The following is a 22,621-nucleotide window of genomic DNA, read 5'->3' as shown; positions in this document are numbered from 1 at the left end:
ATTTAGGGGCTAAACCGAATAGTACCTTAAAGCAAAAACATCCAAACTTGAATTTCACATGTGCCTCCATCGGCAGCCAGTGTAGAAGTCGGTAGGAAGGTATTATATGATCGAACTTCTTCAATCCACAAAGTAGCCTGACCCATTGCATTTCAGTCGCTTGGATATTGATCTTTACATAGAGAACTTCTCCCTCTACCTTTTTGACCATCTCTGTCCTTCCTAAAAAGATTATATCCCGGTATATTTGCATCCCATCCATGTGATTCACTGAACCATGTCTCTGTAACAGCGACAATATCTAGATCTGCCTCTAACATCAGGGCTTGCAGATCATGAACTTTGTTGCTTAGACTGCAAGCATTTGTGGTCATCACTTTTCAGCTATTTTTCAGCGGTAATCTCCTTTTTCGTATAGATTTTTGTTTTGTTTCACTTTCCGTTGCAATGCTAAGAAATGCGTTGCTGATATTGTATATGTTGCAATCTTTACTATCACATCTTTTCTTTTGTCGGGGGTGGTCTCTCTAATTGTCCTTCATACATACACCACCCCACCTTCTAGTTTAAATGCCTAGAAACCTGGAGGGGCATAATCGAAAGGGACGTCTAAGTCCGTTTACGTCCATCTCGCAAGTTGTCCAAAGTTAAAAAGAGCCTAAGACACATTTTCGAAAGATATGTCCAACTTTTTTTTACTTTCGAAAATCGTCTAATTATACGTCCTGCCGATCTGATCATCCAAGCTACTAAATCGTCTATTTTTATACCACATTTCCGTCCAACTTTCCGTCCAAGTCCAAAACACCTAGAACAAGCCCTGTTGGACGTGGGAGGGGTCTGCAAAGTGATGGACTGCACACCCAGACATGCCACCTAAACAGTGGGGTACCTTACAGGGCACTGCTGTGAACTTCACAAAAAGGGTGCCATAACTTCTCCTCACTACAGCTCCTTTATAGGTTATGGTGAGCCCCCCTAACCACCTCCTGAATCCCCTAGACCCACTTATCTACAACCCCAATAGCCCTTATGGCTGCAGGAGCCACTTATATGCCAGTAAAACAGGGTTTTGGGGGTGTATAGGGCAGTGCACATGTTTCTGTATCAATGCAGTGATTACAGGGGCTTATGGGCATGGGTCCTCCTCTCTATGGGTCCCTAACCCACCCCTAAGATGGCTTAAGCTGCCTCTGGGCTGGATGACTAGGCTTTCCTATGCCAGGCGGCCAGGCTGAAATTTAAAGTTGTGAATAAAATTTTTATGGGGGGTGTTGGTGATCACTGGGGTAGTGTGTGGGGGTCTGTGTTATGTGTTTTCAGTGCTTATCTGGTGAGTTTAGGTGGGTTTTTGTGACTTAGACCATGTTTTACATGGTCTAAGTCACAATGTCCAAGTTCCGTCTAGGCTCTGTTGTTAAACTTTCGGTTATACATGCTGTACGACTAAGTCTAAGCCGGCCCACGTCCCGCCCAACTCCTGCCCTCGACACGCATCCCGAAACGCCCCGTATAGCTTTGGACGTTGAGCGGCACTATGAAGGCCTAGGCCGTTTAGAAATACGTCCAAAACCCAGTTTCATTATCAGCGCTTGGATGTTTTTAAGAAATGTTCATCCAAGTGCCGACTTAGGCCGATTTTTGGACGTTTTTATCTTTTGATTATGAACCCCATATTGTCAAAATTTCTCCGCAAGGTTTCTTTTTCCTGCTGTAGTAATCCAGCACAAATTTGGCATGAATTAAGGGTAAAAGAGCCTGAGGGCTCCATCCCTGCCAGTTTTGAGGCAAAACTAGGTGATTTGAAGGTTCTGGAGAGCTTTGAAAAAATCGGGAATTCTAAGATGGCTGCAGTAACAGTGTTTTAGCATCAAAAAAAAGACTCAAAAATAACTAAAAGTAAAACCCTCAGAGGTGGGGGGCCCTGTAGGAAGTGGCAGAAACCGACTGTGACATGTGCTTTGAAAGTGTTGCATTCTGTCTCAGCCCTAAGCAGTGGCTGAATTTGGGAGAAGAATCCATGTCTCAGTCAACCAGTCCTCAAATGTTGAGATCTTCGGGTTGCCAATTGGACAGAGGATGCGCTGATCCTCAAACCCCATGGAATTGTTTACACAAGTGGGGGGGGGGGGAGAGGCAAAATTGTAGCCAGAACCCTGAAGAGCCCCACTGAGCACCTTGTGGATACCTAACTGCCTGCCCTCAAGTCCCTGCGATTCAGTAGGTGAGCTATGCTACTAGGGATATGGACCCTGAGCTTCAAAATGATTTCTGCAGGCTGGCCAAACAGGACCCCAAAGGATTAACCTGCTGGCTGCAGACTCAATTCTGTTGCTTCTCCACAAAGGCAGAGTTCTCTCCCACACTGAGAAGCTCTGGTGCACTGAGAGCTGCAAAAACCATGAAAACCACCAAAAATAATAAATATACAGAGAAGATCAGAAAGACAGCTTCCTGCAGAAGGAAAATCTGAAGGGGGCAGCAGAGGAGAAGGATCTGAAAACCTGGAGTGGATTCCTTCCACACAGCTCACGAGCATAGGGAGAATACCCTACTATACAGAATTACACACCTATTGCACTAGAACAGGGCTGCCCAAGTCAGGTCCTCGAGATCTACTGGCAGGCCAGGTTTTCAGGATATCCACAATGAACATGCATGAGAGAGATTTGCATACCAAGAAGGCAGTGCAGGCAAATCTCTCTCATGCATATTCATTGAGGATATCCAGAAAACCTGGCCTGCCAGTAGATCTCGAGGACAGGACTTGGGCAGCCCTGCACTAGCATATAAATTGCTCTTCCCTAGAAACAATAAAGGAGCTTGCTCAATATTGAGTGCTCGTCACTCACAGAGCTATGTGTATGGGTAAGAGAGATGGAATGATTGTAGCAGCTATCTGCATATTGTTTCTGAATTTTGGTGTGAAATTGTGATGAAGACAAATTTTGAATTTGGTGGGAAAAGAAATTTGAATTTTTAGCAGAAAAGTCCATTAGTCATAATTTTCTAATTCTGGTGGAAATGAGGAACAGTTCTGACTTTGGAGTGGGGAGGAATTTCTTTAGGTCATATTCTAAACCAGGGGTGCCCAACATGTCGATCGCGATCGACAGGTCGCTCGCTCAGGCGACCCCAGTCGATCGCAGAGCGGGTTCCCTTCTTCCCTTCTCTTTTTTCCCCTCCTGACTGGCCTACTCCTGAATTCTGCTGCTGCCTCCGCTGCTCAACATTAAAAAAACCCAAAAACTGGCTTGGAGAATTTATGCTCTGGGGGCTAACGTGTGCTTGTACCGGCTTCCCTTCTCTTCCCTCTGAAACCGGAAGTTATGTCTGGGGGGGGGAGGGAGAGAGAAGGGAAGCCGGCACGCACATGTTAGAGCCCCATTCGCGGGCTAAAGCGGGAGACAGGTCAGTGAAGCTTGCGATTTGCTCTTCTTGCTGCCAGGTCCTGCCTACTTTCTGTTTCCTCAAAGGCAGGACCCGGCAGCATTTCTCCCAATAGGTTGATCTTGGGCCGATCAGCCTTCCTCTTCCCGACGTCAGTTCTGCCGTCGGAGAGGAAGTTCTGGCCAGCGAAACTTCCTCTCCGACGGCAAAATTGACGTCGGGGAGAGGAATGCTGGTGGGCCCGAAGCAAGGAGAGCTTGGCCGGCGGCGGGCGGCTTTGGGGGCCTGTTATTCGATGGCAGTGGCTTGGGGGAGGGTAGGGAGGGAGAAAGAGTGCAGGCAGGGAGACAGAAGGAAAGAAGAGAAACAGAAAAAAAGAAAGGGGGCATGAAGAGAGAAAGAAAGAGAGGGCAGGGAGAGAAGAAGAAAACGTTGGGGGGGGGGGGTAATAAGGTCAGGAGGAGAGGAAGCATACAGGCTAAAAGAAGGGAAGAAAGATTGGATGCACAGTCAGAAGAAGAAAGTGCAACCAGAGACTCATGAAATCACCAGACAAGGTAGGAAAAATGATTTTATTTTAAATTTAGTGATCAAAATGTGTCTGAATTTATATCTGCTCTCTATATTTTACAATATGGTCCCCTTTTACTAAACCGCAATAGAGGTTTTTAGCGCAGGGAGCCTATGAGCGTCGAGAGCAGCGCTGGGCATTCAGCGCAGCTCCCTGTGCTAAAAACTGGTATCGTGGTTTAGTAAAAAGGGAGGGGGTGGGTATTTGTCTATTTTTGTATGGTTGTTACAGTGCATAGAGTCATCTGCTTTGACCTCTTTGAAAAAACCCCGGAATAGGAATGATAATTAACAATTCTATGCGTACAGTGTGCGTTGTGTGTTTTAAAAATTTTATTGTTGGTAGATCATTTTGACTTGGTCGTTTTAAAAGTAGCTCGCAAGCCCAAAAAGTGTGGGCACCCCTGTTCTAAACCTTTGGTGGGTGGGGGGTGAAGATGACTGACCTCAGCTCCTTTTCTTTTCCTACTAAAATTTGTTACCAACAAACTTTCCTGCCTCAATTTCTTCTTGATATCAGCTCAAACCCTACCCAGCCCAACAGGCTTGAGGATTCACTATATATAAAGACAAACTGCAGATCTTCCAGCATACCTTGAAGAAAGCTATAGCACGATGGCTGAAATGTTTCCACTTATTCAGACATGGCAAGATCCGGACAACTGCTACTAACATGACACCAACCACAGAAGTTATAGTTACTGCAGATGGGCATTTACCATTTACCATCATGTTTCTAGAAGTCTAAAAGAACAAGAGAGATGGAATCTTGCAATAGGATCCAAAATGAAAGGGAATAATGATTCAAACCGGGTAGATCCATTTCTTACAGATCTGCTTTTCAGGTTAGCTACAATATATTCAATGGGTATAAAAATAAGGGTAATTTATATATTTTGGTTATCCTGAAAGCTAGAACTGCTGGGGGTCCACTATGCCAAAGCTTATTTTGCATTGATTGTAAGAAGGCACATATAGCTGTATTCCATTGGGAACACTTGTAGCTATTTGGTAGGATCAACGCAAATGAATAAATAGGCACTAAGTAAAAAACAGGATGATGGACATTTTTTTCCAGGACTTAAATCTTTTATCCTTTATATTGCAGCTACCAGCAATTATCCTGTATCTCAGAATGATGCATTCATTATTTCTTTTGCAGGCTAAAAAGTCATTTTATTTGTCAAGAAAGAAGTCCCATTCCTTTGTGGTGAATGTTCTAGCACAAGCTCTTTATGAACTCTTTGCTGCTACAGATGGTGAGTTTGATGTCTAAAGAGCACAGGATAGAGAGGTTTTTTCCAGATGTACATTACATTACATTATTATTTGTATACCGCATAACCATATTTTAGTTCTATGCGGTTCACAACTTGAGTCTGAGACAATCTCAGGAATTACAACGAATGAAAGATTGTTAAGTCCTAGTCTTGTATTACAAAAATTTAGCGAATAGGTAAGTTTTCTGAAATGTTTATATGATATAGCATTGGATATTAACCGTCTAAATTCTTTGTCTCTAGCTGCTGCCTGAAACAAAAGTAATATTTTTATATCGACATTCCTTAACAGAATGGAATGTGAAGTATGTTATGAGTTGTTGAGATCGTTTAGATAAAGCCAGTTCAAAGTGATCCTTTAGAATTCAGGGGTGTCAAAGTCCCTCCTCGAGGGCCGGAATCCAGTCGGGTTTTCTGGATTTCCCCAATGAATATGCATTGAAAGCAGTGCATGCAAATAGATCTCATGCAGATTCATTGGGGAAATCCTGAAAACCCGACTGGATTCTGGCCCTCGAGGACCGACTTTGACACCTGTGCTTTAGATAATTTGCAGTAAGGCCGAACAACATCTCATAACACAATAATCCAAATGTAGATGGGGCAGATTTAGTTAGCTTAAATGTGCTAATATTGCACAGCTTCCTAGTGCAAAATTTTAGCTCTCCTGTGTTAAAAATGTTTTATCAGAAAAAAAAATAGCACACACCAGGGCTGTAGAGTCAGTACATAAAACCTTCATGTTCTTTATGGTATCTCCACTTCAACTCCTTTATTTATATATCTACTGTATATAGGTGTTATATTACTTGCAAAGTGTGGCTTCTTGGGATTTTGGTATGTTTATCATTTTAGGTCAGCTATTATGAATTTGGCATTTGTGTTGTGTCCGAGGTATTCTGTGATCATGATTTTTCATGCTGCATTTTGTAGTAATTTGGCTTATTCAGTTGTCTCAATAGTGGAGGGGATATTTGAAAGGAGGGGAGACGGATTTTGTTGATCCTTGCTCTGTATTTGTGATTTATAAAATGACAATGGCCCAGAATATTGTTCCTTTTTATATTTTAATAAAATTATTTAAATATAAAATCATAACTATTTGAAGCTTGTGCAGATGAGATTAGACAGAGTTCGGGGGGGGGGGGGGGAGTGGGAAGTTTTAAGAATCTAGCCCTCAGTCGTTTTTCCTTATAACTCCAGACCATTCCTAGCTAATGGGGTAAATGCCTTCCTACCAGCATATGGAGAGACTGAGAACTTTTAAGTGATTTTACCTTATTAGGTATTCTCAGTCTCTTCAGCAGATGGTAGGTAAGTAGTACCGCCCTGCTCCAGATAGCTCACTTCTATCCTAATAGTTAAAGGCGGCCACTCCAACTTAGATATAGCTAGATAAATAAATGTAGACATCACCTAATCTGATAGTAGGAGGGCATATACACACTCATTGGGAACAGTCTGGAGAGATTCAAGGAAAGAAAATTAGCAGGTAAGATATAATTTCTCTGACTTTTTAAAAATACTTTTAAAAATATTAATATACCTGGAAAGGCAAAAACAGTGAAAACCACTATTGGAGAGATAAAGTGCGATGCAAATATTTTAACTTATAGAATAGGATATTGTCCTTTAAGTATTTAAACAAGTTCTGTTAGACCAGTGTTCTTCAACCTTTTGACACCTATGGATTGGTGGAAATAAAATAATTATTTTGTGGACCGGTAATTGAAAAACAGTGGGCTAAGTCATAGGCCAGGCCCCGCCCATCTCTACCCAATCTCCACCCCAGACCCCACCCCCATAAAGCAGTTACTTGCCGTAACAGTTGTTATCCAGGGACAGCAGGAAGCTATTCTCATAAATGGGTAACGTCACCAATGGAGCCCGGATGCGGACAGTCTCGCAAGCAGACTTGCTTGTAGAAACGTAGAAGTTTTGAGTCAGTCGCACCGCGCATGCGTGAGTGCCTTCTTGCCCATCGCAGGGCGAGTCTCCTCAGTTCAGATAGCTAGCAGAGAAACCAACCAGGGGAGGTGGGAGGGTTGTGAGAACAGCTGCCTGCTGTCCCTGGATAACTTTTACGGTAAGTAACTGTGCTTTATCCCAGGACAAGCAGGCAGCCTATTCTCACATAGCTAACCTACGTTTCTACAAGCAAGTCTGCTTGCGAGGCTGTCTGCATCCGGGCTCCGTCGGTGATGTCACCCATATATCAGAATAGGCTACCTGCTTGTCCTGGGATAATAGTACAAATAGTAACACCATTTTTTCCATTCATTTTTCATATATAAACACACACACACCATATAATCGTATTAACAACACATAATGGTAAGTACAAAATTAAACTACACAAAGCACACTGTATGCTTCTCAAAATTCATTCCTACCAGAACATGGGACCAAATATGCAAATACGGGACCAAAAACTAAAAGTACTAATGTATACAAACAAACCCTAAGATGCAAGACTTTGCATGCAGTGCAACCTGAGGAAAAGAAACAAATGCATTTCTTCCTGAACAGACAGCAGATGTAAATCAATCACTAAATTGAAAACTAAAATCATTCCCACCTTTGTTGTCTCCCTCCCTCCATGCTATGCCTTGCCTTCTGGCCTGCCCCCCGGTGTTATCTTCGTGCTGGCTCCCTCTTCCTCAGTGCTGCAGTGCACAAAGCCGTGGACAGAGGCTCCTACACCCGTCCTGCGCCTGAACCGAAAGCCTTCCCTCTGACATTGCGACATCAGAGAGGAGGCTTCCGGTTCAGGCGCAGGACGGGTGTAGGAGCCTCTGTCCACGGCTTTGTGCCTGCAGCAGTGAGGAAGAGAGAGCTGGCACAAAGACAACACCACATCAATAGCACTGAAGCGCACTGTCGGGGGCCCGATGCACGTGCCGGCCCTGTGGAAATTTCTGCGGACCGGCAGTTGAAGAACACTGCATTAGACTACTCCATATTGGAAAATAATTATATTATCCAAATATAGCAGATAAATTTCTTGCTTTCTTAATCATTTTCAATCAATTTGCAGATTCTCTATACCAGCTAAGGAAGGCATGCTTCCACTACTTCAAACTTGGCGGACAGTGTATTTCGGGTCCTGTTGGATTGCTTTCTGTGTAAGACATCTTGCAATTATAAATGTCTAAATGCCAAATTATGTGCTTCTAAAATAAGCATCTTAATGTTTTATTTCTTCTGATTGTCTGCAGGTTGTCTCCAAAACCATTAGTACTGATTGGTCATTTCTTTGCTGTTTCACTGTATGCAGTTTATTTCTGCTTCAAGTCAGAACCCTGGTATGCCAAACCAAGAGCCCTTGTCCAGAGTAGTGCTATCATTTACCGAGCTTGCTCTATAATATTTCCTCTTATTTACTCTGAGATAAAGTACTTGGTTTATTAACTTTTTATTGGAAGAAACAGGAGGAGAAAGAGTATTTCACCAGGCTGTTTCATTATCATTGCAATATTTCATTGTACTTTGAAATAAACAAATAATTCTGCGTTTGTTTTCAAATGTTAAAAAAAAAAAAATCTTGTTTCTGGTAGTTTAACTATGTTTGCATTTGTATATACTGTATGTACATATGTATTTATAATTAAAATGGAGAAGTTACAGGAGTCAGCTCTTCAAGATGAAGCACAGTTAAATATTTAGTGTGAAAAATCAAGTGCTGAAGTCCCTGGCAAGGTGAGAGTCACAAATTCTTCAAGTTTTCCCTTGTCAGAAGAGGCACTCTTGTATGTATAAGATGATTTTTTCGATCCTCAAACCACTTTGCTGCTATTTTTTATGCTCTCTTTTCAAGGTTACTCATGTTTTCTAGCCCACTGCCAGTTGCCACTGTTTGAAAATTGAAGTCTATGATTATGGTGATGTTACTTTTCACAGCTTCACATCCAATTTGTCCCCTAGCACTCAAGCTGAGCTCTTTCACAGCAGTAGAGATTGTCTTTGTGTTTTTCCATGCAAAATATATGTTAACTAGAAATCAATGTGAAGGAATCCCATTGAGCATCTTTGTAGAAATATCATTTTCTCCCATTTTATATGTAAATGCAGAAAATGTGTGTGTGTGTATATATATATAAATACACAATCCAAACTCTCTGTGAAAAAAATACAAATTGCATATTCTGCCTTAGGTATATGGGTTTGAGTCATACATTTGATACATAATTAAATGACTTGTTTTACCAATTAAAATGACAATTTTTAAAAAATCTTTTTCTAACTTTTTTCCTGAATATCTTGGTTTATAAAGCATTAAGAAACTATTTGATTCAAGTAAAGACAAATATGATGGATCTTCAGAAACTGCAACATGGCCCAATATTCAGTTTGCTTGGCCAGTATTTTTAAAGGCTAACTATGACATTTAAAAAGTAAGTACTGTATATTCAACACCACCACCAAATAAAGCTATATGCAGCAGACGACTGACAAATATGTGGATAGCGGCACTATTCAGCCTTGCTGAACAGTTAAGCAGTTTATTTTAAGACAGCCTTTTTGCTGGCCTAAATTTAAACTATTTTCTATACAGATAGTGGCTGAATATCACCACTATTCCTATAGTTAGGTTAAATGCTATATAGTACCACCCAAAGCTCCTTTGCAGTGCTGCGGAAAATCCAGGGATAAAGGACTAAGGGCCCCTTTTACAAAGTCATGGTAGGGAGTCCCAATACGGCAAATGTGATGCAGCTCATTCAAATCCTAAGGGCATTGCATTTGCCATGCTAATACTTGCTACCACGGATTAGTAAAAGGACCCTAATACTTTAGGCAGCTGCCACAAAACACATATCATACTGCTTCTAACAAACCTATGGGCTGTTATTAGAAATAATGGGTTTCTGGAGTCTAGGATAGGCTAATCATGAAGGTATTTCTTCAATTTTTAGGAAGCCTGGAATTGGCAACACAAGCCAAAGACAGCCAACAGACTGATGAAGTGTTCCACCATTTTAATTATTGAAATGAATGAGTGTTATGTATTACATTCTAACCAGGCTTTTTCATTATTTAAATTACATGAACTATAATAAATTTACTATAACCATATGAACAAACTTGCTTCACACTCCCACACTAATGCTGTGCACATACAACATCCCACAGGAGTAACTATAATATGGCATTAAAGCTACCTCATATCTAAAGGTCGTTCACAGCTAAGTGGTCTACAAAGGATTCTAAATCAGCTATTGCAGGAGTATGGTATCTTTCATCGAGCTGTGAGCTATACTCATAAACTTTTCTTTAAAGTGCTAATGTGCCTTGTGCCAAACAATAAAAAAGTGCTCAATAAAGTATTTAATATTAAAAAGCAACCTAAAAAGAACCGTAATGACCAACACATCTTTTAATTCTACGCTGGTAGGACTGCTGCTCCTGGTTGTTTGTTGCAGCTTATAACCCTATGGGCCCCGTTTCGCCAACTGATTGGCTTCTTCAGGGGTCTGGAAATTAAACTACAAACAGAAAATACATTAAAATATAAAAAAATACAAACTACTGCTTTATATATCCAACAATTAACTCAATAAACCCACGGTTACTCACTGTGCAGTCTTGCTACGTTATGCAGCAAGAAATGGCGCTGACGACTAGCAGACGCCATGCATGAGCTTTAATATTCTCTTTTGCTGATGTCGCTTTACAAGGCATGCACTTAAAGATCTCTCTTACTTAAAGCTAAACAAATGGTATGTGGGCATGCCAACGCGACCGTTCAAGACCAGAATGGCAGAACATAAATCAAGTCTAAAGTCTGGAAAACATAATGTTCCTTTGGTAGAACACTGAATGGAGATGCAACATCAATTTTTAGACTTGAAATGTTTCTGCATTGATAAAGAAGTTTCACATATGAGGGGAGGTGACAGACAACGTAAGTTACATCAACGGGAATCACGTTGGATCTTCAAACTTGGTACCTTAAAACCAAGAGGATTGAACTCATCAGTAGATTGGTGTTCGATTTTTTGATTTGAAACTTTTAGAGTTTATATGTTAGTTTAGCTTTAAGTAAGAGAGATCTTTATGCGCTGTAGAGTAAGCGACATCAGCAACAGAGAATATTAAAGCGCATGTGTGGCGTCTTGCTAGTCGTCAGCGCCATTTCTTGCTGCATAACGTAGCAAGACTGCAGTGAGTAACTGTTGGTTTATTGAGTTAATTGTTGGATATATAAAGCAGTGGTTTGTATTTTTTTTTGCATTTTTTTGTATTTTCTGTTTGTAGTTTAATTTCCAGACTCCTGAAGAAGCCAATCAGTTGGTGAAACGGGGCCCGTAGGGTTATAAGCTGCAACAAACAACCAGGAGCAGCAGTCGTACCAGCGTAGAATTAAAAGATAAGTGTTGGTCATTACGCTCCTAGGTTGCTTTTTAATATTAAGTACTTTATTGAGCACTTTATTATTGTTTGGCACAAGGTACATTAGCACTTTAAAGAAAAGTTTATGAGTATAGCTCACAGTTCGATGAAAGATACCATACTCCTGCAATAGCTGATTTAAAATCCTTGAATAATCAGCGCAGGCATCTGAGAGCTTAAGAGCATAGATTGTTTTATATTGATGACAATTAGTCTACCAAGTCCTGCTTTTCAGTTTGTTCTTGGACATTGAGGACTGAGTCCATTGTGATTAGTTCAGTGTTGTCTACAAAGGATTCCGCCAATGGTTTCAACTTCCATCCTCCTCTTCTGAGATCTCTGAGGGCTGCTGCAACCTTTATTTTTCCTTTTGGGATCCACAGATTTTTATTTATAACCTATCGGTGCAGAGTATGAGGGCTAAACAAGACATGGGGATTTTAGTATGAGATTCTACATGTACTTTCGCCAATCTCTCTAATGATTGCTTTTATTCAACCCCTTTTTCCCTAAAAAAAAAGTTGGGGGAAGAGCAGTTTTCAAAACAGGGTTGTCTCATGGTTAAAACACACCTTTACTTGTAAAATACCTTTGAAATTGTTCATTATTTCACAGCAAGTATCCTTTTATATGCTCTTCCGCACTTTACAGATGAAAGGTAAAACACTTTAGTTCTATGAAAACTCATGAGTAAAATTGTATGGTAGCCATGTTAGTCCACTTTTAAAGGTAATATAAAGAAATAAAACTAAAAGAAAACTCGTGTTACTAATAGACTGGGCAGATCTGGTATCCTTGTTTATCCCAGGACAAGCAGGCAGCATATTCTTGACTGATGGGTGACGGCACCGACGGAGCCCCGGTACGGACAATTTTAGAGTGATTGCACTCTAAGAACTTGGAAAGTTCTGGTAGGCCGCACCGCGCACGCGCGAGTGCCTTCCCGCCCGACAGGCGTGCGGTCCCCAGTTTCTTAGTTTCTGCGGAGCTAAGAAGACGCGTTTTTCAATGGCTGTTGAAAATTTTTTCTATCTTGCCTTCCCGCTCGCGTAAACCTTTTTGGCTCTATTGCCTTTTTTCTTTTCTTTAACTTTTGTTAAAAAAAAAACAAACAACTTTCATTTTTTTCCTCAATTTTGGTTTTTCCCCGGCGGGGCCTTCTGCCACCATCGAGGCCTCGGCCTTCGATTTGGCTGAAGCCGTTTTTACTTTCATGCCCCCTCAGCCAGGGTTTAAAAAGTGCCAGCGGTGTGCTCGGCCTATATCTCTCACGGACCCACACAACTGGTGCTTACAGTGTTTGGGTCCTGAGCATCAGGCCTCCACCTGCACCCGCTGTGCCACACTTAAAAAACGAACCTTGAAAAATCGCCAAATACAACAGCGATTACTGTTCGGTGCCGAGATGTCCGACCCCGTCCCATCGACTCCGGCACCAGTTCAGTCGACACCCTCTTGTTCGACGCCGCGCGACACCGCATCTGCATCCCAGCATTCAGGTAAGCCGGCTAAGAAGCCTTCCCCGCTGGAGCGTCCTCCGGTCTTGAGTGCAGTGAGCCCAATCCTGCTGACTGTGAGGCGCCAGCGGAAGCGCTCCGCCCCTATTGAGGTGAGTCCCTCGACATCGGGCTCCTCATCTCCAGGGCGTCGAGCGGCACCGCAGGTACCGCAAAAGAAAAAGGCGGTACCGGTGCCATCCCTTGATGACCGTATTGCGGCCATCCTCCAGGTGCAGCTCAAGGAGCAATTACAACGGTTTGCGGAAGTTTCGCCCCCAACATTTCGCCCCCAGCAATTCGCCCCTCACATTTCGCCCCCACATTTCGCCCCCAGGTATGTTTCGCCCCCGGAAGTTTCGCCCCCACACATTTCGCCCCCACACATTTCGCCCCCACACATTTCGCCCCCACACATTTCGCCCCTGAGTGTCAGACTATTCCTCTCGCAGGCGATTTCTTTGCCGACACGACGGCAGGCTACAAATTCAAAGTGCACAGCTGGCTGTTCTCACTGCCTCTAATGTCGGCCCTGCAGCTCCGGACTTCCCCACACCTGCTCTCCCCCCTCCCCCCGATCGCTATTATTTTAAATGTTATGGCAGCCGCGGCGCTGTATCCATCGGAGGAGACTTCTAACCTCGGCCTGCCCCGGAACTCTTCCTGCAGCCACCACCCGCCTAGGCAGGAACATGAAGTTGCTGTTGCAGGAAGAGTTCCGGGGCAGGCCGAGGTTAGAAGTCTCCTCCGATGGATACAGCGCCGCGGCTGCCATAACATTTAAAATAATAGTGATCGGGGGGGGGGGGGAGAGCAGGGGTGGGGAAGTCCGGAGCTGCAGGGCCGGCGTTAGAGGGAGTAAGAGCTGATGGTGCCACAGGGTCCCGCGTTGGGGGGGGGAGGGAGGAAGAAAGAAGATGGGGGTCATAATCCAACGCTACCTCGGCCTGAGGAAGTCCGGAGCTGCAGGGCCGGCGTTAGAGGGAGTAAGAGCTGATGGTGCCACAGGGTCCCGCGTTGGGGGGGGGAGGGAGGAAGAAAGAAGATGGGGGTCATAATCCAACGCTACCTCGGCCTGAGGTGTGGGGAAGTCCGGAGCTGCGGGGCCGGCGTTAGAGGGAGTAAGAGCTGATGGTGCCACAGGGTCCCGCGTTGGGGGGGGGAGGGAGGAAGAAAGAAGATGGGGGTCATAATCCAACGCTACCTCGGCCTGAGGAAGTCCGGAGCTGCAGGGCCGGCGTTAGAGGGAGTAAGAGCTGATGGTGCAACAGGGTCCCGCGTTGGGGGGGGGAGGGAGGAAGAAAGAAGATGGGGGTCATAATCCAACGCTACCTCGGCCTGAGGTGTGGGGAAGTCCGGAGCTGCAGGGCCGGCGTTAGAGGGAGTAAGAGCTGATGGTGCCACAGGGTCCCGCGTTGGGGGGGGAGGGAGGAAGAAAGAAGATGGGGGTCATAATCCAACGCTACCTCGGCCTGCCCCGGAACTCTTCCTGCAGCCACCACCCGCCTAGGCAGGAACATGAAGTTGCTGTTGCAGGAAGAGTTCCGGGGCAGGCCGAGGTTAGAAGTCTCCTCCGATGGATACAGCGCCGCGGCTGCCATAACATTTAAAATAATAGTGATCGGGGGGGGGGGAGAGCAGGTGTGGGGAAGTCCGGAGCTGCAGGGCCGGCGTTAGAGGGAGTAAGAGCTGATGGTGCCACAGGGTCCCGCGTTGGGGGGGGGAGGGAGGAAGAAAGAAGATGGGGGTCATAATCCAACGCTCAGGGGCGAAATGTGCGGGGGCGAAATGTGTGGGGGCAAAACATCCGGGGGGCGAAATGTGTGGGGGCGAAATGTACCTGGGGGCGAAATGTGGGGGGCGAAATGTGAGGGGCGAATTGCTGGGGGCGAAATGTGGGGGGCGAACCTTCCGGATCCCAATTACAACAGCTCCTTCCAGCTATCCTGGCACCGAACCTTCTGGTGCCGGTCCGCACTGAGCCATCGGTACCGATAGTGGAACAGCCTGTGCTGTCTGCATCCACTGTTTCGGTACCGCTTCACTCGACCTCATCGGTATCGATGCCAGTCCTCGCACCGGAGCCAAGAGCTCAGCATCAGTCGGTGCAGACTTCGGCACCAGTGCCACCAATTACATCTCCTGGCTCGGTATCGATGAGGTCGGGTAAGTCGGTGCACAAAACCCGACACGTAGAACCATCTACTCCAGAGTCTCGGGACCGTACTTCCCATGTCAGGGATCCTGATCTGTGGGGAGATTCAGAGGAACCCTTTCTCTCTGAAGGTGAATGTTCCTCAGATGAGGATGATTCTGCTGTACCTGACCCGTCCTCTAGGCATGACACTTCATCTTTCTCCAGTTTTCTGAAAGATATGTGTGACTCTTTGTCTATTCCTTTGGAGGCTGAGTCCAAAAAGTCTAAAGCTTTTTTGGATGCCCTTGACTTTGATCAACCTCCAAAGGAATTTTTGAAGCTCCCTCTTCACGACATCTTGAGGGAGACTTTCTACAAGAATTTAGAGACTCCCTTAACGGTTCCAGGGGCCCCACGTAAATTAGACTCTTTATATAAAGTAATTCCCATTCCTGGGTTCGACAAGCCTCAACTTCCACACTCCTCATGAAAGCATTCCTGCCATCCAACCGTCTTCAGACTCTTCAGTCTCTATGTCAGCAGGTGCTTCCACAACATTCCATCTCGGCCAAGCAAATGATGATACTCTTGGGTCACATGGCATCCACAGTCCATGTCACACCCCTCGCACGTCTTCACCTGCGCACTCCTCAATGGACCCTTGCTACTCAGTGGTCCCAAGCGACGGATTCTTGCTCTCGACACATATCTGTGACATCATCTCTTCGTCAATCTCTACAATGGTGGTTGGTATCCTCAAATCTATCCAGAGGTCTTCTGTTCCATCCACCTCCTCATCAACTAGTCATCACCACCGACGCCTCTCCTTATGCATGGGGAGCTCATTTGAACGAGTTCCAGACCCAAGGTCTTTGGACAGCCCAGGAAAAGAAGCATCACATCAATTTCCTGGAACTCAGAGCGATGTTTTATGCCCTCAAGGCCTTCCAACATCTTCTCTTTCCTCTTTCCTTTAAAAATTTTAAGAAAATATGGGATCCATTGACTAATTATTCTAGAGATCAGATATCTTAACACATTGATAATAGTAATATAGGGTTAGGGTGGGAAATATAGATATTAATATGAAAGAAAAATGGAAAAACAATTAATAAGGGAAAGGGATGAATATTTATGATATGAATTTGTACATACATATATATTTTATTATACATTTTATAATATGTGATTCATGTATTGAAAGAATGAAAATTCTATAAATAAAAATTATAAAAAAAAAAATCTTCTCTTTCCTCAGGTCCTCCTGCTGTGCACCGACAATCAAGTGGCGATGTACTACATCAACAAGCAAGGTGGGACGGGCTCTCGCCTCTTGTGCCAGGAAGCTCAGAAAATCTGGACTTGGGCCATAAATCACCATCTATTCCTGAAAGCTATCTACATTCAGGGAGAAAAGAATTCCTTAGCGGACAAACTCAGCAGAATTCTCCAGCCTCACGAGTGGACACTCGATCCATTCACTCTACAGTCTATCTTCGCTCAATGGGGCACTCCTCAGATAGACCTCTTTGCAGCTCCTCACAATCACCAGCTGCCCCTCTTCTGCTCCAGACTCTACTCTCCTCACCGTCTGGCAGCGGATGCATTTCTCATTGACTGGTCCAACCTGTTCCTGTACGCGTTCCCTCCTCTGCCTCTCATGTTGAGAACCTTGTTCAAGCTCAAGAGGGAACGAGCCACCATGATTCTGATTGCTCCGAGGTGGCCCAGGCAACATTGGTTCTCCCTTCTACTTCAACTCAGTTCCAGGGAACCTTTTCTTCTTCCTCTGTTTCCTTCTCTGCTTACACAGCATCAGGAGACCCTTCTACATCCCAACCTCCAGTCTCTGCACCTGACAGCTTGGTATCTCTCGGGCTGACCTCTCATGATACTCTTTTGTCTCAGCCTGTTCGTTCCATTCTAGATGCCTCCAGGAAACCAGCCACTCTGCAATGTTACCATCAGAAGTGGACGAGATTTTCTTCCTGGTGTCTTCTTCATCATCTTGATCCCACTTCCTTGGCAGTGGAGACATTGTTGGATTATTTGCTTTCTTTGTCTGACTCTGGCCTTAAGTCTTCTTCTATCAGAGTCCACCTCAGTGCCATTGCTGCTTTTCATGAGCCGGTCCATGGAAAACTTCTCTCAGCTCATCCCCTGGTGTCCAGGTTCATGCGGGGTCTTTTCAATGTGAAACCACCTCTTAAAGCCCCTCCTGTTATCTGGGATCTCAATGTGGTTCTTTCAGCCTTAATGAAGCCTCCATTTGAACCTTTGGCTACCACTCCTTTTAAGTTTCTCACTTGGAAGGTACTTTTCCTTATTGCTCTTACCTCTGCCAGGAGGGTCAGTGAGCTACATGCACTGGTTGCAGATCCACCTTTTACAGTCTTTCATCATGACAAGGTGGTTCTGCGTACACATCCAAAGTTTCTCCCTAAGATTGTCTCGGAATTCCATCTCAACCAATCCATTGTTCTGCCTGTCTTCTTTCCAAAACCTCATTTTCATTCTGGGGAACAGGCTCTACATACTTTGGATTGTAAGAGGGCTCTAGCTTATTATCTAGAGCGTACGAAACCCCACAGATCAGTTCCCCAACTCTTTCTGTCCTTTGATCCGAACAAATTGGGACGTCCTGTTTCTAAACGTACGTTGTCTAATTGGCTGGCAGCGTGCATTTCATTCTGTTATGCTCAGACCGGACTGACACTGGAAGGTTCTGTCACGGCCCATAAAGTCCGAGCAATGGCAGCATCTGTAGCTTTCCTCCGTTCCACTCCTATTGAGGAAATCTGCAAGGCTGCTACTTGGTCCTCAGTTCATACTTTTACATCTCATTATTGTCTGGATGCATTCTCCAGACGGGATGGACACTTCGGCCAGTCTGTTTTGCAAAATTTATTTTCCTAATGGCCAACCTTCCCTCCATCCCTCTTTTTGTTAGCTTGGAGGTCACCCATCAGTCAAGAATATGCTGCCTGCTTGTCCTGGGATAAAGCACAGTTACTTACCGTAACAGGTGTTATCCAGGGACAGCAGGCAGATATTCTTGCGTCCCACCCACCTCCCCGGGTTGGCTTCTTAGCTGGCTTATCATAACTGGGGACCGCGCGCCTCTGTCGGGCGGGAAAGCACTCGCGCGTGCGCGGTGCGGCCTACCAGAACTTTCCAAGTTCTTAGAGTGCAATCACTCTAAAATTGTCCGTACCGGGGCTCTGTCGGTGCCGTCACCCATCAGTCAAGAATATCTGCCTGCTGTCCCTGGATAACACCTGTTACGGTAAGTAACTGTGCTATACTTCCTGAAGAATAAGTAGAAGTAGCATAATGGAGGAATAGCCTACTGGTTAGTGCAGTAGCCAAGAACTAGGGGAACTGGGTTCAATTCCTACTGCAGCTTCTTGCAAATCATTACGCTCCAGGCACAAAATAAGTGCCTATTTATAATATATTCACTACTTTGATTGTAACCACAAAAAGGTATATATCACGTCTCATCCCCTTTCCCTAGAACATCATACTGTAAGACTGAGAATTTCATAACTGAACTGATTCTGGTTATTGGTCTGATCTACCTGCTTATCTTAGTACCAGCAGGCAGCCGTCATTCATGGAGCCCAGTATGGACAGTGCAAAATTGTATTACAATACCATGGCCTATATTACAGGCACCTAAGTTTTAAGTTAGGCATGATTGTGTAATAGGCACCTAATTGTGATTGACAAGAGCCAGATGCCTATCTTTTTAGACATCATTTACAGAATTTCCCCTTTAATGCCCAGAAGTCATCATTATTAGAAATGAGCAAATTCTAGATGAAAAAATGTCAAAAATGTTAAGTGTTGCATTCTTTTTGCAGAGGATCTTAGGTAGCAAGGCGGAAGGCTGATTTTACAAAAGCGTCACACCTTATAGTAAAACTTGTTAGTCAGTACTCCTCAAAACTGTGGTATAAATTGTGCTCAAGGTAACAGGAGGAACAACACAAAGCCCTCTCAAATCTGCTGATGCCGACCCTCCTTTAATTAGCAACCCTTTCAGAACTTCACTCAGGGCCCCTTATTTTTAAGGTTACCAGACGTCCGATTTACCCAGATAGCTTTTCAAAACCCAGCACTAAGTCCGGGTGATAGGACAGAGCACAATATCGGGGTTCAAGAAAGGATTAGATAAATTCCTGAAGAAAAAAGGGATGGAAGGGTATAGATAGAATACTATACAGGTCCTGGACCTGATGGGCCGCCGTGTGAGCGGACTGTTGGGCATGATGGACTTCTGGTCTGACCCAGCAGAGGCAATGCTTATGTACTGTCACTTTAAACTAGTCTCAAGACTACCATGCATACACCAATGCTTTCCTGCCCAATGTTGGCTCGTGGGACCATCAGTTCTCAGTTTTACATTGAGAAGTTGTGTCCTTTGAAGTTAGACCAAAGCGTGTCAAACTCAAAAATTTTTTTTAAAATTTATTTATTTATAGATTTTAAAATAACATATCAAGTAGTCACTTGTACAGAAAGTAGGTTAGTATAGATAGAACTTATAACAAATATAAATCACAATCAACCTATTTAGATAAAGAGAAATCTTTTCAACTAACCCAACTCAAGTCCTCAAAAAAGAGATCCAAGATTACATTAAGCGAGCAAAAGAATATTGTTAAAGAGGACAAATTACAGACTGAACTGAGATGTGATGAACAGCTAACTAGAGCTATTGTTGGTTTCTCTTTATCCAGTCGAGACAAAGCTAGAAAAGCAGTTAACTGTTGGGATTAAAAAAAACAAACATATTGAACTGAACGGTAGCAAATAATACACTTGCAAGGATGTCTTAAGTAAAACGTCGCTCCCAGTGAAGTGACTCCAGGTTTCAATAGTAAGAATTCTCTACGACGCTTTTGAGTTTCTCTAGAAAGGTCACGAAACATTTGTATTTTACATCCAAGAAACTTTTTGTTTTTAAAGACAAGTCTCAATAACCATATTTTATCTATTGTGAGAGCTACAGTCACAATCATTGTAGAAGGTACAACTATCTCTCTGTCAGATGTTTCTAAAATTTCAGAAACATTCAATGGTGTTTGATTCAGTATTTTAGACTGCAATTGAGCCCCATCTTTATTTGGTAAGTAATACACTTGGGTAAATGGTAGTAAAGTTTCTTCAGAGACTTGCAGTATTTCAATCAGGTATCTCCTAAGCATTTCCCTAGGAGTGACCGTAGTTAATCTAGGAAAATTAATAAGTCTCAAGTTATTATTCTGGGAATTATTTTCAAGTGTTTCCAATTTCTTTGTAAGATTAATATTATCTTTAATTAGGGACTCTTGTACTTGTTTGACTGTAAGCATATCTTGGTCAAACTTTTGAATTGAAGCCTTTGAAACAGTCAAATCAGCAGTTAAATCTTTCAGCTCTCGAGTGTTGAACCAATTTTCCCTCTGTATTGGAAATTGGGACTGACAGTTTTGGTAAAATTTGCAATCAGATCCCATAGTGAATCTAAAGTCAGTTGTGCTGGTTTCTCCCATATTGGAATCCTTTGCTGGGTGTAAAAATGCTCACCATCCAGAGAAGAAAAGTTTTCCTGGTTTGGTTCTGGCTGGATTCCTTCACCTCCGACTGCTTGTCCTACCCTGGCTTCTTCTGCAATTGCTCCCTGATCAGAAAGCACTGCTTCCTCAGTCTCCATTGTTGTTCTTGGTGCCTTGGTGGGAAAGTACCTCCCCTTTCTGCGGGGTTTCCTCTGCCCCTGGAGAACTGTTACACTGGGGTCGCAGAGATGGAGCTCTCACGTCGGGGCTCAAGGTGGTTTCAAGCCCTGGAGAGATGACCCCAGCCTCGCTTTGTCCGGGTGCTCTCAACGGGCTGCTTTCCGACATGAACAATGCCATCCCCTGCATCCTCCGCAAGAGTTCATCAATTCTGTCGAAGGAGGGCATATCGGAGTGCTGTGAGGCACCGATCGCACTCCTGCCCCTTCTCTTCCGCATCTCAAAGAAAATTGGCCCGCAAAGCTGCAAAATCAGGGAAAATGGTAAGATGACTGAAGCGGTCAGAAGCGTTGCTCTCAGAGCGTCTGTACCTTGGCCATCTTGGATCCAAATGTCAAACTCAAAATTTTTTGTGCCTTCCCATGTTTATTTTCTTCAGCATTTTGCTTCATTTTCCATTTTCTTCCTATTTCAAAATAATTTTCTTTCTTCCCATTTTCATTTTTGGGCCTTCAGCCCCTAGCAGGCTTGTTTTCAGACTGGCAGCACTGAATTGATTTTGGTGACCAATCTACTCGCCTCATGGGACCACAAAGTCCTTCGATCTTGTACTGGTGGTGTTTCCCTCCATGTCAAAGCCATTTAGTGGTCTTTTTAAAAAAAAACTTTATTGATTTTCCAATGTTCAATAGTGCAATATATAAATATAACATGTATAATAAGTCAATATAAGCACTTTTAACTTCCAAATATATATAACCATTTTCTCCCACCCACCCACCTAATGATTTAATACAACACAGAAATATAGATTTCCCCAATAACCTTACCCTACTAGCCATAGCCTTCCATCCTCCCACCCAAGTATAAATATTTAAAAATCAAATTATGACAGAAATACCCCCTCCCACCCTTCCCACATAGGATGTCAATGGGCCTCATACCAATTTAAATATATTACCATGTCCCAAACCATCAGCGTTTATTCTCTCAAATCTATAACTGAAGCAAAGATTTACCCACCAGAAAGGAAAATTTAAACTATCATATTTCTTCCAGTTTTGAGTTATCTGGATGGCTATCCCAGTCATTATAAGGAAAAGACGGCCTTTATATTAATCCATAGGGGGCTTAACATATAATAATGCCTCATACGTTAGTGGAATTGATGATTCCAAAATGTTATTAATCCTACCCCATATTGACTTCCAAAAGTTAAGTATTAAAGGACAATAGAACAACAGATGATCCAGTGTCCCAATGTCTAAATGACAGTGCCAGCATCTAATAGATTTAGAACTATCTAACTTGTGCAACCCAACAGGGGTCCAAAAAGATCTATGTAACAGAAAAAAACCATGTTTGTTTCATAGATGCTGACGCTGTACATTTCATCCTCCAAATCCAAATTCATGGCCATCAAGACACAGAAATATACTACTTTATCTCAATGCTCCAAATGTCACGAAGACCATTTTTTTTGTTTTTTATTCAAGAAATCAGATATTAATTTATACCACCTGGCAATCTGATGTCCTATAAAATCTGTCTATCTAGTGGGCTTAAGTGGTGCACTCTGTGCAGCAGAACCATATCAATCACTGATCCACATAATTGATGTCTTCAGTGTCT

The 22,621-nt window shown here is 43.5% G+C and overlaps 1 protein-coding gene across 1 annotated transcript in view; it reads left to right on the top strand.

Moving 5' to 3' along the window:
* SQLE (squalene epoxidase) overlaps positions 1-8,765 on the top strand; it is an 86,383-nt gene extending 77,618 nt beyond the window's left edge. The window contains exons 9-11 of the mRNA XM_033929606.1: positions 5,123-5,219; positions 8,278-8,365; positions 8,459-8,765. Coding sequence (XP_033785497.1) covers positions 5,123-5,219; positions 8,278-8,365; positions 8,459-8,651 — 378 coding nt within the window. The 3' untranslated portion in view covers positions 8,652-8,765. The remainder of the gene's footprint in view (positions 1-5,122; positions 5,220-8,277; positions 8,366-8,458) is intronic.
* Positions 8,766-22,621: the final 13,856 nt, after the last annotated feature.

Source organism: Geotrypetes seraphini, chromosome 2 (genome assembly GCF_902459505.1).
Source record: "Geotrypetes seraphini chromosome 2, aGeoSer1.1, whole genome shotgun sequence".
Classification (NCBI taxonomy): Eukaryota; Metazoa; Chordata; class Amphibia; order Gymnophiona; family Dermophiidae; genus Geotrypetes; species Geotrypetes seraphini.
The sequence above is the reverse complement of the archived record's forward strand: the minus strand, read 5'-3'. Positions and strand labels throughout refer to the sequence as shown.